We start from the raw sequence: 15,827 nt of genomic DNA on the forward strand, positions 1-15,827 counted from the left end.
ACCTAAAGGTTCTTAACAATTTCCTTCTTGAATTTCTCATCCTTGTATCCCCAGAGTTTAGCATCAGGCCTAGCAAATAGTTAACAAATGCTTGTTATATAGATTGGCACACAAACTGGAATATCTTCATGGTGGTGTCTTTACAAATGGACAAAAAATACTATCGTGGATACTGTAATGTGAAGTGAATGACCAAGTGTCCCTTAAAGTGATGTTTCTTGTTACCTTTGTATCTATGATAAAACCAACTCTCCCAATTCCAATTTCTGCATTTATTTCTCCAAAGAGAACTTATGAGTCATCTCCACCCCCACCCCCCACCTAAGTACAATTTTCTTTTATTTTCTGCTTTCACTGATATCAAGAACAAGAATGTTGACATGGCTCTGGTGCTCCAGCTGGATTTTAGTTTGTTGGTCCCTGGATTAGAGGCTCATATGTAGAATGTCTTTGTTGTTCAGTTGTGTTTGATTATTTGTGATCTCATTCGGAATTTTCTTGACAAAGATATTGGAGCAGGTTGTCATCTTCTTCTCCAAGTCATTTTGCAGATGGGGAACTGAGACAAACAGGATTAAGGGACTTTCCAGGATCACACCGCTAGTAAGTGGTAGTATTTGAACTCAGTTCTTCCTGACCCCAGACCCACAATCTATCCACTGTACTATCTAGCTGACCTAGTAATAGATAGAGGACTGGATTTAGAATCAGGAAGAAATAAATTTAAATTCTTCCTCAGACACTCACTAGCTCTCTACTCTGGGTAAGGTACTTAATCTCTGTATGCCTCAGTTTTCTCCTCTGTTAAATGAAGGACTTAAACTCTTTATCATCTCTAAGGTCCCTTCTAGCTCTGAATTGTTGAGCCTATATGTTCATTTAAATAGGATCATTAGATATAATGCTATTTAATCTGAGTAAATCTTTAATTGATCAGTTAAGAACTGTAGCAAAATTAAATGAAAGTTACTGACAGTGATGAGGAAGGAGGCAATTTTTGAGGAGAGAACAGTAGCTTGTGCAGGCCGACCCTCCTTACAATTCAACCTGGGTATCAGCTCCTTTCAACTCACAACTTCTCCCTTTCTCCTTCTGGATCCAAAAATGCTTCCAAAGCCATGTGTATTCACACCAGCACCAAGGGCCAAATGTAGCCCTAGGAATCCCATGATGGATGCTGGGGGCAAGGCACGAGAAAAATGGCCAAGTGTGGGTCTGGGACTACCTGCCTAGTAAGAATTAAAATGATGGCTATTCGCCTTTCCCCCCACTTACACACTTTGTCCAGCCCTGTTAAGTTTCCTATGTCATTAACATCAGGGTCTCCTGACCTCTGACCCAGGCATGCCCTAAGAGAGAGGGAATTGCTCAGAAAGTGTTGTCAAGGGTTTGGCTTTTCAATAATCTTGTCACACAGATTTATCACAGTCACATCTCCTGGTTGTTCTCCATGCCCAAGGCCTTGGACCACATGATCACACAGCCCACCATGCTGGATTCCCCAGGGGAATACAGGGAAAATACATGCACAGAAACAAAAAAGGCTGTCCAACATTCCTAACCCCAATTATTTGTCTGCCATTTGGAAGAAAGCAACCAAATTGAATTATTTCTTTCTAATATGTGAATGACAGAATTGAGCAGGAGGATGAGGTCAGACTGAATTGGATTTGGGAAGTTGAATAGTGCTTTCAATGATCCCAAATTGCTCTGAAATTCTTCCTCTTCCCTCAATCAGACAGCAGGCACAGTTCTACAAATGTCTGGTTAAAGAACTTTGTTTACAAACACAAATGGTGTAAACCCTAGTTCTAGCTAAAATGTGATGGTCTCAGGCAGCCCAAGCATGGACAGACCCCAGCACTCAGGGCTATTGGCTGTACCTGCTACCTTTCTATGATAATCTCTTCAGCCCTTGCTTTCTCTGTCTCTCCTCTCTCTCTCTCTCTCTCTCTCTCTCTCTCTCTCTCTCTCTCTCTCTCTCTCTCTCTCTCTCTCTCTCTCTGTCTCTCCCCTTCTCCATCTCTCTCTCTCTGTCTTTTTGTATGCCTGTCTCTGTTTGTCTATCTGTGTCTCTGTCTTCATCTCTGTCTCTCTGTCTCTGTCTCTCTTTCTATGTTTCTCTGTCTCTGTCTTTCTGTATCTGTCTTTTTGTCTCTGTCTCTCTGTCTCTTTCTCTTTCTGTGTCTCTCTATATGTCTCTGTCTCTCTTTCTCTGTGTCTCCCTTTGTCTCTGTCTCTGTCTCTGTCTCTCTATCTCTGTTTCTTTCTCTCTCACACACACGCCATTCCACCCCTCAGTTTCACCACCTCTTCCTTATATTATATTCCCACAATTCACCTGGCATTCCCTTCATTCTTCATTCCTTTCTCCAATATTTACATGCTGTTTAAATGAAACTTGATGCCTCAAAACAGAAGGAGATTCTTTTACTAAGAATCTCCTTTGGAGATACATTGCTCTTCCAGAGGAATTTCAGAAACAAAAATCCCTAAACAAATCAGTGCTTTTGGTAATAGCTTCTGGGCTGTGATAACGCTGAAAGCTGGACTTGGAATCAGCAATTGTTGATCTATCACTTTCTAACTACATGACTTTGTAAAAGTCACTTAACCTCTCTGAGGCTCAGTTTCCCTGTCTGAAAATATAGATAATAATAATGTCAATTGCTTACTTAATAGGGCTATTGTGAGAATTGAATTAGATAATGTATGTAAGACACACAGTGTTTGCTGATTATTTGCAAACTATCAATGATAAAAAGAAAACAAAAGGATACAATAATACATGTACTGGTCAGCTTCAATGGGCACCCATGCATCTCTCCATTCTAATACCTGAGAGGCAAGGATGGATATATAGAGTAGCCATATAGTAGCCCCAAGAATGGCAAGATGATCTAGAACTATAGGTCAAGTCTGAGAGGTCTCAGCAGTTGGGAGAGTATTCTTTTATAATCAAGAAAGCAAAGGGAGTTGAATTCATTTCCTAATGTACCAATAAAGGATAACCAACCCCCAAAGTTACTTCATAATAGAACAAATTATAAGTTAGATAAGGTTTCCCCTAGGGATTGGTACAAATTCCTGTGTTTATGAATTCACCAATCATTTTAACTGTTTCTGTCTAATCCTCTGGGACAAGGTGATCAGTCTATCCAGACTGGACCACAAAGGCTAGTTTGAGATGGTCCCCGTCCCTCATCCTTGATCAACTCCCTCATGCTCAGGCTTGCAAATGAATTAGAAGGGCTCCATTAGCCCAGGACCTGAGAAGGGACACATAATTCCAAGCATGAACATGATTGAATGGGGATGCTGCTAATGGCCATGGACCTCTCCACTGGGGGCAATTTGAAACTTACCATTCCTTCTAGGAAGGTGGATTAATTTAAAAGTAAATCTCAGAGTATATGTGCCCAAAGTATCAAATATAGCAGTGAGTTATTTTTGACTAAATGGCTCATCCAAGGTCTCCCAGAAAGATCTGTGTGAACTGATGCAGAATGAAGTAAGCAGAACCAAAGTACAATGTACAGAATGAGCCCAATAATAAATTCTCAGATCAGTGCAGATTAGGTAAAGACTAATGTTGGAGGGAGCACAGTGTGATAGGTGGCATGCAATGTCATACATCACCAATGTGTTGACTTGTTTTTCTTGCCTATACTATTTTTTAAGGCAGGGTTTGGGAGAGGGCAAGAAGAAACGGTGATATAGAAAAAAAAACCCATCAATAAATCATTTTTAAAAATCTTCTAAAGCTGATGAATTGATCCAAATCATTAAAAAAATCAATTTGTAAATGCCAATATTTTGATTAAGAAATCTATACCCTTTGATGCTAAGATACTTCTGTAAAATTCTTCTAGAACTCTTGGAAGTATTCTTCAACATTATCCAATATGGGCCTATTTTCCCCAACAGACCCAGAAAGTTCATTGCCCAATGAGTTCAGATATCATAAAGGACCTCTTTCCTTGTTTCCTCTTATTTATTTTATAGCAAGTTCCCATAGTTTCCAAAAGCTCATGTTTGTATAAGAAATTCTGACCACCTGGTTAAGCAATGTGGCAAATTAGGGCACTGCTGGTGAACCAGAAGGCTGACTTCACAGCTTTGCCCGTTCTTCAGTCTCATCTTGCAAAGCCATGATTCCCAAGTCTCTGTGGCTTGCTCCTGGAGAGTGACATTCGGAGTCTCCAGCTCCACTGCCAGCTGCCCAAGTCCCCTCACTCCAGCAAATGACTTGGCCAATGAAGGTTCAGAGGAGTTTGAAAAGAGGGGAGGGGGGCTCTTGGATTCCCTAGGCTTGGGGATTAGCAGGAGATTAGCAGGGCAGTCTTTGAGCGAATAAACAAGGCCTTGGCAATAAAGCCTGTCCAGCCCTAGTCCAATTCAAAGCCAAAGGGAGTCAGGAAGGGGACAGAGCCAAATGGCAAATAGCAAAATCCAAGGCCTGAAAATCCAAATGATGAAAGGTAACAAATCCAAGGGCTAATCAGGAAAGCAGTCTGGGATTCACAAGTGAGGGGTCAAGAGTGAGGAGGAATAAAGACTAGAAAAGGAGTAGAAACCAACGGGGGAGTTAGCTAACTGTCCATGACATTTACTTCACTCAGAGATTTGAAGCAATGATGCTTCATGGTGAAAACAGTACTAACCATACCCTAGTCAGGCCAGCCTAGATGAAACAGGGAGAAAAAGGAAGTGGTCTGTATTACTACTATCAACTCAACCTCTGCCTTTCCTCAGATCCTGATAGAGCCAGTCCAAGATCCCGAGACCAAGAGTCCTGAAAATGTCAATGAAGCTGTGAAGCTGCCCAAGCCACTAGCACAGCCCCAGCAAGCATCATCCCAGGAAAAGATGCTACAAGACTAAAGAAGATGCAATTCTATCTACTTTGCTGCAGGTCACTTATGAACCTAGAACTGAAATCTCCTTCATATATGAACTCCTTGAGAGCAGGGACTATCTTGCTTTTCTATTTTGTGCTTTGCACATAATAAATTCTTAGATACATGCTATTCATATGATGAGCAGGATGCTCAGAAAAAAAAGCCTGGAAAATCTTTTATGAACTCAAGCATAATGAAATGTACTATATACAAAGTAATAGCAATGTTCTGGAATGACTTTGCTATTCTCAGCAGTACAATGATCCATGTCTGCTCTGAAGATTTATGATGAAAAATCCAATCCATAACCAGAAAAGGAACTGATTGTGTCTGAATACAGATTGAAGCATTCTCTCTTTCTCTCTTTCCCTCTCTTTTTTAAAACTCTATTTATTTTGAGGATTTTTATTTTAGTTAGTGTGGGAGATATATGTTTTCTTTCACAACTTGACTTTTATGGAAATATTTTGCATAATTTCACAAGTTGTTTCTTAATTGTGGGTGGAGATAAGTGAGAGAATCTAGAACTCAAAAATTTTAAAAACAAATGTAAAAAATTTGTTTTAAATGTAACTGGAGGAAAAATTAAATAGACAAATAATACAATAAATGCTATTCATTTATTCATGCCTGAGCTGAAGGTGACCAACTGTATTCTTAATCACCAGCTGGCATTACAGAATCTTAACAACTTCTAATATGGTCTCTCCTTAACCCAAGTCTTTCCCTTTCTCATATTGTTGTGAAACATGTTAGAATGTAAACTCCCTGTGGGTAGAAATTGTTTCATTCTTTCTTTTTATGTCCCCAGTGTCCAGCACATAGTAGGCACTAAATAAATGCTTGTTGATTGGTTCACAGAATCATAAATCTAGAACTGGAGGGACCTCAGAGGCCAATTGTAACTCCCCATTTTACACAGGAGGAACCTGAGGCCCTTGAAGACTTCTACTTGCCCAAAGTCTCATCAGCAGTAAACTTCAGAGGTAGAAATCAAATTTGGCTCCTCTGTCTGTAAAATCAGTACTTTTCCCATTGTCCCACGATTAAGTGATTCTTTTTTTTCTTTTGTCCAGATCTGTTTATGTCATTCATTGTTGTGATACGGGAGCCACCTGCCAGTGGCTGCTGGAGGTCTAACTCAGGCCTGTAGAATGGATCTCTTCATGTGAGAGGATGATGATGATGCAAGGAGACTGAGAGGCAGATGCTGTTCTCTGACTTCTCCCCTGAGAGGCAGTTGTGTTGTCTGACCTCTCTCCTCTTCTCTCTGCCTCTAATTTATTTCATTCCCAGGCCACAAGCAAAAGCTGCTTTGCAACTCCTTCAGATGTTATGATTCACAACTGTGGAGACTCTAGGAGAATTGATCTACCCCTTCACTAGGCATGGTCTTTAACAATTCATCATGATAAAGAACTGAAAGTGGATGTTAAAGATCATCTAATGAGTCCAACAACCTCATTTACAGATCAGCAAACTGAAGTCCAGAGACATTAACTTGTCTGAGATCTTAGCTGTAGTGTTAGATCCAATATTTGGACACAGGTTTTGCGCAATTCCAAAAACAGGGTTCTTTTCATGATTTGCTTTTTTCATGGTATCATATAGTGCCTTTTCTGCTCAGAACACTTCCATAGTTTCCCATTGCCTCTAAAATAACAAAATCCTTAGCTTAGCATTTAAACTGTTCTCCCTCCCCAAACTGGCAGCATCCTTACCTTCCAGGATTATCTCATACAACTCTGTTCCATGTTCCACTGTTCTCCAGCCAAACTGAATTGTTTATCAGTCCTGTGTTCATCCAGCCCTTTCCCACCTTCTTGCCTTTTCTTTCACCATTTGTAATATCCTACAATTCCCTACATTCCTCCCACTCCACAATCTTTTGAAATGCAACTCATCATCTACAATAGAAATTTCAACTCAGGAAGAAGCTGGGGCCACTAAACGGTATGTAAGGTTCCCTACCATCTTCATGTTGACTTAGAAAGTCCCATATTAACATTATCAATATCCTTCTGGGTTTTAATTTATTTTGTTAAATATTTCCCAGTTACATTTTAATCTGGTTCAGGTTGAATTCTGAGTATTGCATGAGGCAATGTGTGTTTGACACCTCTGCTCAAATGCCACCTACTCCATAAAACCTTTACTGATCTCAGTCATATGGAATCTTTCCTTCTTCCAGCTTAGCAGAAGAAATTATACTCATAAACATGAGATTTAAAACTAGGAGCGGGTAGGTGGCAAAGTGGATAGAGCACCAATTCAAATCTAGTCTAAGACACCACTTCGTGGCTGTGTGACCCCAATTGCCTCAGGAGAGAGAGAGAGAGAGAGAGAAAGAGACAAAGACAGAGAGAGAGAAAGAGAGAGAGAGAGAGAGAGAGAGAGAGAGAGAGAGAGAGAGAGAGAGAGAGAGAGAGAGAGAGAGAGAAAGCGAGAGAGAGAGAGAGAGAGAGAGAGAGAGAGAGAGAGAGAGAGAGAGAGAGAGAGAGAGAGAATTGGAAGGGATCTTATATGTTACCAAGATCTGAATTCTCCTGCCATTCCCCCAGGCCATCAGTGATTCCCCTTTGACAATATGCCTTCAGTTCAATTTTTCAGACTGATTCCATATTGTATGCCATTGTATTTTACAAGCTGGTATAACTGAGTGTTCCTACCTCCCTCTACAACATTCCATCTTCCCCTTCCATGTTGTTAGAGGATGTTCTCTATGCCTAGAAAATTCTCCCTACTTGATTCTAACTCTCATCAACCCTAGAGCCCTGAAGGTCCACTCCAAGTGCCACATCCTTCAAGAGATTGTTTCTAAAAGAGTTAGATGTTTTAAAGGGAATTTCATCAGTTTATGGTCATCTTGTTACTGATTGCTTTTCTGCATATCATGTGTTTTATATTCTCATTTCATGCCTACTGTGTTATTTCTGTCAATTGTGGATAAGGTTTCAAAGAAGTACTTGATTAAAAATAAAACATAAAATGTTTGCATTTTGAAAAAGAAAAAGACTATTCCTAATTCCTCTCATTATTGGTCTTTCTACCTCTAATCCCCAATCACTGTGTAACATGGTTCCAAAGAACAAGTAATAGACATGGAGTCAGGAAGTCCTGAGTTCAAATGTAGCCTCAGGTTCTTCCTAGATGTGTGACACTGGGAAGTCACTTTGGACCCAGTTTGCCTCAATTTCTTCCTCTGTAAAATGAGGAATAAATAGCAGCACTTACTTCACAGGGTTGTTGTGAGGCTGAAATGAGTAAATTGTAAAGCACTTGTAAATCTTAAAACATAAAACATAAAAATGCTAACTGTTATAATTATTATCTGTGAACATTTTGAGGGCAGACCCTTCAGTTTTGTATTTGTATCCCTAGTACTTAGCACATAGTGGATGCGTAATACAGATGAGGAACCTGAGATCCAGTAAAACTAAGTTATTTGTCCAATGGGGTTATCAGTAACAAGACACAATGTCATCATTCTATCCTATTAGGCTAGTCCATAATGGATTATAGTTACAGTAGTATATGATGTTGTATATCCATCCCCTCTTCATAACTAGGATGGTTCTATTGAATCTGTCTCAGGAACCAAAATTTAGAGCCTTTTGACAATATTCTTCAATACCATATAAACAACAGAGCTTAGTAACTAATCAGTAAGAATAACAAGCTGAAATGTAAAGTTGCCATATAAGATTCCCCTGGGGTCACAATGCAGGAGACCACTGGTTCCCTCTTCTCCCCCAACTCATTTGCCACAGGCAGAAAACTGGCATTCTACAGTAGATTTTAAGTTTCATGAGATCAGAAGTCATGGGGCTTTTTTTGTTTTTATTTGTTTTTTTTTTCTTTTTTTAATCTATAGCATTTAATATAGAGCTTAGCACAAAGTAAGTGCTTAATAAATGCTTGTTGAGTTGATTTAAACTATAACACATAATTGCTGTGTGACCCTGGGAAATAATAATAATTAATCGCTAACATTTATATAATGCTTAGTAGTGCCAAACACTGGGCTAAATGCATTATAATTATTACTTCATTTGATCCTCACAACAAGCCTGGGTTGTTGTTGCTGGGCTGTTTTAGTCATGTCTGACTCTGTGACTCTTTTTCTTGGCAAAGATACTGGAGTGACCATTTTCTTCTCCAGATCATTTTTTTTAGATGAGGAAACTGAGGCAAACAGGGTGAAGTGACTTACCCACAGTCACACATCTAATAATTGTCTGAGGCCAGATTTGAACTCATGAAGAGAAGTCTTCTTGATTCAGACCTGGTGATCTATCTATTCACTGTGCCACCTAGCTGCCTCGGGTGCTATTATTATCCCCGTTTTACAAATATGGAGACTAAGGCAGACAATTTGTTGTGGCACAGCCAGAAAGTGCCAAGGCAAAATGTGAATTCAGGGTTTTCCTGACTTCAGGGCCAAACGCTATTGTGCCGCCTAGCTTTAATTATCTTGGTGCTTCTAAGATTTCATTCAGCTCTTGATCTATGATCCTGTGACTTCTCAGTCCCTCCTTCCCCATCCTCAAGACTATAAATTACATCTCTATCACTTAAAAAGTTTTCCCATAAAGATAAGAAAAATTACCGTTTCAGCTCTTTTTGCTCCAACAATCTACAAGGAAGGGGGGGGGATTAAAGAGTGTGAGGAAAGCAGTGATATAACAATATATATATATTGAAATTCATCCCTTCTCCCCCCCCCCAAAAAAAAAAAAAACCTTGCAGGCCAAGAAATTTCAAATTCCACAAAAGGCCTCAAACAAAAAAGAAAAGCAGAAGAGCGTTCGTTCCCCAGGAAAAAGTAAAACTCAAGGATCGTCACTACCAAAACTTAAATGAAGTAGGCAGAAGGTGTCCCTAGGAGTTGGGAAGGCTTTCCCGTCTGGACTATGGACCATGGCAGGACATCAGAAGAGAGAATGCTTTTAACTGAAATCCTTCAATTCTCTGGTCTGTAAATAGGAAACGAGGAACCGTTTCCACACGGTCCTGGAACGCGTGGCAGCTCATCCATTGCTTTCCCCTCCTCTCCTAGGCCAGTTCTTGGACCCTGACCCAGTTTTCCCTAGCACCCAAGCCTCCCAGCTGAAGCTCGGAGATCAAACCCTGGAAAATAAAACAATTTACTTGCTTAGAAAGTTGGCTGCTGCAGCTGGTGGTTAACACCAATAGTAAGAGGATCAACTCCATCTCCGCTAGCTTAAAAAAAGGGAGGGGGGAGTGGGCGCGCTCCCCTTTTGCCATTCAGGGTTTAGTTAATTTGGATGATAACGGTTAGTTTTTAATCCCATTGTGTGGAAGTGAATATAGTGAAATCAACAAACCTGCTGACCGAACAACCTGCGGGAGGGTGTGAGTTTGTGTCCAATCTGGCGTGAAGAAGAAAAGAAAACATCTTGGGAAGATGTATTGGAAGAAGATAAACCCAGCGTGGGCGGGAGGGGGTGTGTGGTACAAGGCACTAATAGCCCCTCCCTAATTTGGGAGGGGGAAGAAGCAGGTGGACTCCTGGAAAAGCTGACTCTCTACTCGGCGACCACGCAAGTCCTCGTCCTTGAAAGCGCCTCTGCGCTCGGGAAGTTCCATCACCAAACACGGTGCAGCGTTGTCTCCACACAAAATATAACTGAAGACCCCCGTAAAGGTGAATTCGGGAGTCTTAGAAGAACGAGGTCTTCTATGTGATCAACCCCAAATAAAAGTGATTTATGCGGGGCGGAGTAGCGTGGGTGTGAGAGAGGGGAAAGAACTATTTCTAGAGAAGCCTCTGCAGTTTCCAGATGGAAAGGATTAGAAACCGGCGGCTGCAATCATAAACTGTAACACGATTTGATCGTTTCCATCCGCGAGAAATCTCCTCCCCCCCCACCTCCAATTCTCAACCCTTTGGGGGAGTGTACAGAAGAGGGGCAGGGGGAAGGGCTGAAAGGAAAGGACCCCTGGACCCCAGTGCTACCCAGACAGCAGACGCGCAGAGAAGACACAGCAGAGCTGGCTTCCCAGCTGCCGCCGCCGCCCCCCTCTCTTCCCTTCGTCCCGTCCAGTTAATTTCCTCCTTCATTTCTGTCCTCTCCTCCCCTCCCTCCTCTTACCCCGATATTTTCTCGCTCTAAAACCATAAAAAAGAGATCAACTTCCCTAACTTCACGGGGCCCTTTTCAGTGACAAATATTGATGCCCAAAGTGTCTGCGCTCTCCCGCCCCCAAACGTCGAGAAAAGGCGCCCGCGAAAGAGGAACATAAAAAGTTAACAATGCTGTGAAAATATGTTTGCAGAAAATAGACAATCGTTGGATTAAACGTATTCAAGTATGAAATAATGCCTTTTTGTGTCAAAACTTGGGCGATGGGAGGGTACAAAAGTTCCCTGTGGCAGCTACTTGCTCCCTTTGTGAGCTGTGCGCTTTGGCGTCTCCACTTGGGCGCATTACTCAGAGCACTCTAAGCGCGATTGTTTCTCCCTTTCTAATGACATTTACCGGATCAAAACATGCTGTTAATTCGATCAGAAGGCTTCACCCTCCTTGACAAAGCCACAATAATTTCTCCTGAAGTTTGTTAAATTGACCAAAATTAGGCAAATGAATAGGGGGTCTGTAGGCGCCCCCTCTCGCAGGTGACGACGCATAATGCCTGCCCCGGCCAGCTGCACTCCCCCTTTTCTTTTCGGCCCCGCTCTTCCTCGCGTCGGCCCCCCCCGCCCCCCAGTCTTTCTCTCCTCCCCACCCTCCGGCATTATTAAAATTTAGCCCAATGAAACTATTCATACTTTTCAATGGACATTTTCGTATAGGATAATAGGCTACAAATTGAGCCTCTTCCCCCTGCAAAGAGGGAGACGAAGGGGGAGAAGAAACAAAACAAAACAAAAAAAACAACAAACGTGGCGGGATGGTGGTGGGGGATAGCGTCGCGTGCCAAAGGGCAGCGGGAGGGGCGAGGCAGCCCGGGAGCCTCGTGTGCCAGCCCCAGCCCCAGCCCCACACCTGCCGGGGTGTCCGACAAATAAAGCGGGGTAAACAAAAAGCGGAGCGATGGACGTGTCACCAAGTCGTGTGAGAAAAGGCTGAGAACAAACGGGGCGACTCCGTCTCCAAGAGCTCTCCCTTGAACTCGGCGGAACAGCCTATTAAAGGCTTACTTAATTACTTTAATGACTCTGGACAGGCTTTAAAATGCACTCGGCGCTTGGCTGGCCGGCTTGCTGGGATTTGTAAACAGGCGATCGTGTGAGCCAGGGCAGTGGGACTAAAGAAGGGAGTTGGGTTTTGTGAGTGCACCCGCCCCCCGGTGCTGACGGCTGCTGCGCCCCTGCGCTCTGCTGGCTGCAGCAGAGGTGGCTGGGCTCCCGCTTGCACACGCACACGCACACAGGCTCCAGTCTGATGCGTCTTTTTCCCGCCCGGGCGGTTGCCATGCAAATGTTATCCCTGGCAAGATCACGTGTCCTTTGAAGGGCCACGTGGATTAACAAAGCTGATCTGCCTGCCCCCTCCAACCCACCCCCTTGGCTGCTAATTTTTTTTTTTTTTTTTTTTTTTACTTCTTTAAAACTGATCTTTAATGCATACATTCCCCAAACGCAGCTCTCTAATCCTATGGAATAATTCAAAACATGAATGCACTCAGTTCCCCCTAAATGATCGCTTTATAAAGCAGCCCCTCCGAAGTTGGGAGGCTGCAGTCTACCTGAAGCACTTGAGAAAGCACACGAGGAGGAAGGAGCGGGTGCCTTTTCTCGCCGAGGTTTCTTCCGAGGATGTCTGACAAGCGCAAAGTGAGTTGGAGTTCCATAGTCCAGTCCTTGCGCCCTGGTGTTGGAAGCGTATAGATTGATTGACAAGTTCTTCGCCTCCCGGTGAAACTTTGCATCCTTACAACGTGTTTGAGCAACTCTCTTGGACTTTAAGGGTGCGACTAGAGGGGTAAAAGCCTGGAATCTGGGACCCCAACTGTGAAATCAAACGCCAGCAGACTGGGGCTCATCTCCAGATAACTCAATCAGGCAGCACGGGAGGTTAGCCCAACTCCTTAGAGGAGGAATCACGGGGCACTGAGCCACTTACTCTTCGGAAGTGATTCTAGTTCCTTCTTCGCCAGTCCCAGGGCACATAGACTCACAACCCTTTGTGAACATTTGGAGATAATTACATCTTTTTTTATATTGAACATCTGGTGTAGCAGAGAGAACTAGAAATGTCACCACGTCCTGCCTTCTCATTTCTCTATTTCCTGCCCTCTCCTTGCTTCATTTTGTAGCTGAAGCTACAAAACCGTAACTCCTTCCTCCCCCAATTTTTTCTTTTTGCAGAGAACTCCAGTTTCCCATAAAGTGATCGAAAAGCGGAGGAGGGACCGGATCAACCGTTGTTTAAATGAATTGGGCAAGACGGTGCCCATGGCCCTAGCGAAGCAGGTAAGAAGGACTAGACCAAGGAGAGAAGGGACTGTCTGAGAGCCTAACCACTGGGCCGCGAATATATAGGATGGAGTGGAGTCGTCCCGCTCCCCCCCCCCGCCCCCCGAAAGTGCAATCTGAAGTGCGGCAGCACCAGCCTAGCGCCCTGGGGAGGCTCAAGACCCATCAAGTATCCGGCAGGTTCTTGGAAGCAGGGCCCGCCTGATACCTTTTCCTGGCTATAAGAATCCAGTATCAGGTGGCTGGACATAGATGGCTGTTTAATACCTTTTCTCCTCTTCTGCCCCCTTCCCAGCCTGATGCCTTGGCAGAACCTCTATTTGCTTCACTTGCAGAGTTCGGGGAAGTTGGAGAAAGCAGAGATTTTGGAGATGACGGTACAATACTTGAGAGCCTTGCACTCCGCAGACTTCCCCCGAGGAAGAGAGAAAGGTAAGTACTCAAATGAGTTACCTAGAACTTGTGGGACACCATGAGGACCACTCAGCGACTTCCGGGGCTGGTGAGGACTAGATGTCTAACTCCGGATGGAGCTTGGGACGCGTCGCTTCTAACCTACATTCTCCACCAAGCGTTGGTAGCCAACAGAACAAAACAAGCCCAACAGATTTGTTACTCGGTTCTCTTTGTTCTCATTCAAGGCTTGAGGGGCAGTGGTGATGGATAATTGTATGGCTGGCTTATGTTTGTGAATGAAAAGGTAGACGGTTTGTTAATATTTCCTAGATGCAGAGTTTCAGATTAGGTGCCCAAGTTGCTGGGATGGAAACTTTGACTGGAAAATGAGAACCGTTGTGAAATTATACACGCAGAAAGGACTTGAAATAACACAAGCTATTGTTTCCATCTTCCCTCCCCAATCTTAATTACGAACCTTAAGCTCTAAAGGGACGGGGAAAGGGTCTTATTTGCACTCTTCCCTCCCTATTACTGTACCCTCCTCCCACGTGCTTAAATAAATGCTGGTTTAATCAAATGATGGGAAATGCTCTAGTTTCTAGGTGGCTGGAACTAAGAAGCATCGCGCCTCTGCCACTTAGTGTCTTTATGACTTTAGGGAGTTTCCTCCTCAGTCAAATGAGGAAGTTGGACGAGATGACGTCTACTGTCCTTTCCTGTGAGCCTAGAAAGCCACCTAGAAAGGTCGAAGGAAGGGGAGTTGAATGCTCATTCGATTTTTAGCACTGCTTTCTTGACTCTCCAGCAGAACTTTTAGCGGAATTCGCCAACTACTTCCATTACGGTTACCACGAATGCATGAAGAATTTGGTGCATTATCTGACCACGGTGGAGAGGATGGAGACTAAGGACACAAAGTACGCGCGAATCCTTGCTTTCCTGCAGTCCAAAGCGCGGCTGGTCACCGAGCCCGCGTTCCCTTCGCTAGGTACCCTCCCCGAGGCAGACTTCTCCTACCAGCTTCATCCAGCTGGCCCCGACTACCCTGGCCACAGCCCGGCTGAAGCCGCGGTCTTCCACCAGGGACCAGGTCATGGCCCCTTCTCCTGGCCCCACGGCCCTGCTCGCAGCCCTACCCTCTCTTACTTGCCCAACACCCCGGTGGCCCTCTCCAACCCGACTCCACAGCACAGCCCCTTCCTGGCTCCAGTGCAGGGGTTGGATCGTCATTATCTCAATTTGATCGGCCACTCCCACCCCAATACCTTAAACCTGCATACGCCTCCGCACGCCCCCGTGCTATAACGCTAGGTGGCCCAGACCGCGGTGCCCCTCTGGATTCGTTGCAGATTGGACACAATCGGGAGAAATATTGTATATTGTACAGATGTAAATATTTGCACACAATCAGAGTGGGAGAAGAATAGTTTGTCCTTTGAAGGTTTCCTCTCTTTCCTATCTCCCTAATAAATCATTTCTGAAAAAGAAGTTCCGGGAGAAGGTTTTTCGATTTGTTACCTTCGGCTCCCGTGCCTTCTCCACAGTAGTGGTGAACAGAGCTCGGTCGGGATAAAGATGAAGGCTGTAGGTGGGGCTTGGGGTGGGGGTGGGGGGTTGACTGCTGAAGTTGCTCCTGGGATGTAATGAGAGGGTGTCGCAGTGCTTGGCTCGGAGAGTTCGGAGACTGGAAAGGATGCTACTTGGGTAAGGGAGGAGGATGAGGGAGCCAGCCATTCATTCCTCCGCCAGCGGATGCGGGCTGCTAGTGATTTCGAGCTCCTCCCCTCCTGAAGGCGGGTCTGGTAAGGGAATTCCCTCTGCCTGCTGCGCACCCGTCAGTCTCACGCGCTCTGCGCATCGATCTGGATAAAGTAAGGGAAGGACAGTCGAACCGGATAGCTCTGCGTCCAAGGAGCCCCAAACCTTCAAATCCGCCCCCGAGAAGAATGATTTTTAGTTAATGCAGTTGCAGCCACCCAACCCCTCATCTCTTCTATCCAGTCACAAAATCGCGCAGAACCGAGACCGCCAAAACAGTGCGCTCTCGCATCTGCCCCGAGAAGCACTATTCTCGCCTTGTTTTC

At 44.1% G+C, this 15,827-nt stretch overlaps 1 protein-coding gene across 4 annotated transcripts; it reads left to right on the forward strand.

Annotated features, from left to right (window-relative positions):
- The first annotated feature begins 12,692 nt into the window (after positions 1-12,692).
- On the forward strand, positions 12,693-15,307 carry HELT (helt bHLH transcription factor). 4 transcript variants are annotated; one of them, XM_074273166.1, is made up of 3 exons: positions 12,693-13,341; positions 13,680-13,776; positions 14,549-15,307. In XM_074273166.1, the coding sequence occupies exons 1-3, from the start codon at positions 13,324-13,326 to the stop codon at positions 15,046-15,048; spliced, it is 615 nt and encodes a 204-aa protein (XP_074129267.1). In that variant the 5' UTR covers positions 12,693-13,323; the 3' UTR covers positions 15,049-15,307. The 4 variants fall into 4 exon arrangements, with proteins under 4 accessions (XP_074129267.1, XP_074129268.1, XP_074129265.1 ...); XM_074273167.1 differs by having other exon boundaries at positions 14,552-15,307; XM_074273164.1 differs by lacking the exon at positions 12,693-13,341 and having other exon boundaries at positions 13,476-13,776.
- The last annotated feature ends 520 nt before the right edge of the window (positions 15,308-15,827 follow it).

Source organism: Sminthopsis crassicaudata, chromosome 6, assembly GCF_048593235.1.
Source record: "Sminthopsis crassicaudata isolate SCR6 chromosome 6, ASM4859323v1, whole genome shotgun sequence".
NCBI classification, from domain to species: Eukaryota; Metazoa; Chordata; class Mammalia; order Dasyuromorphia; family Dasyuridae; genus Sminthopsis; species Sminthopsis crassicaudata.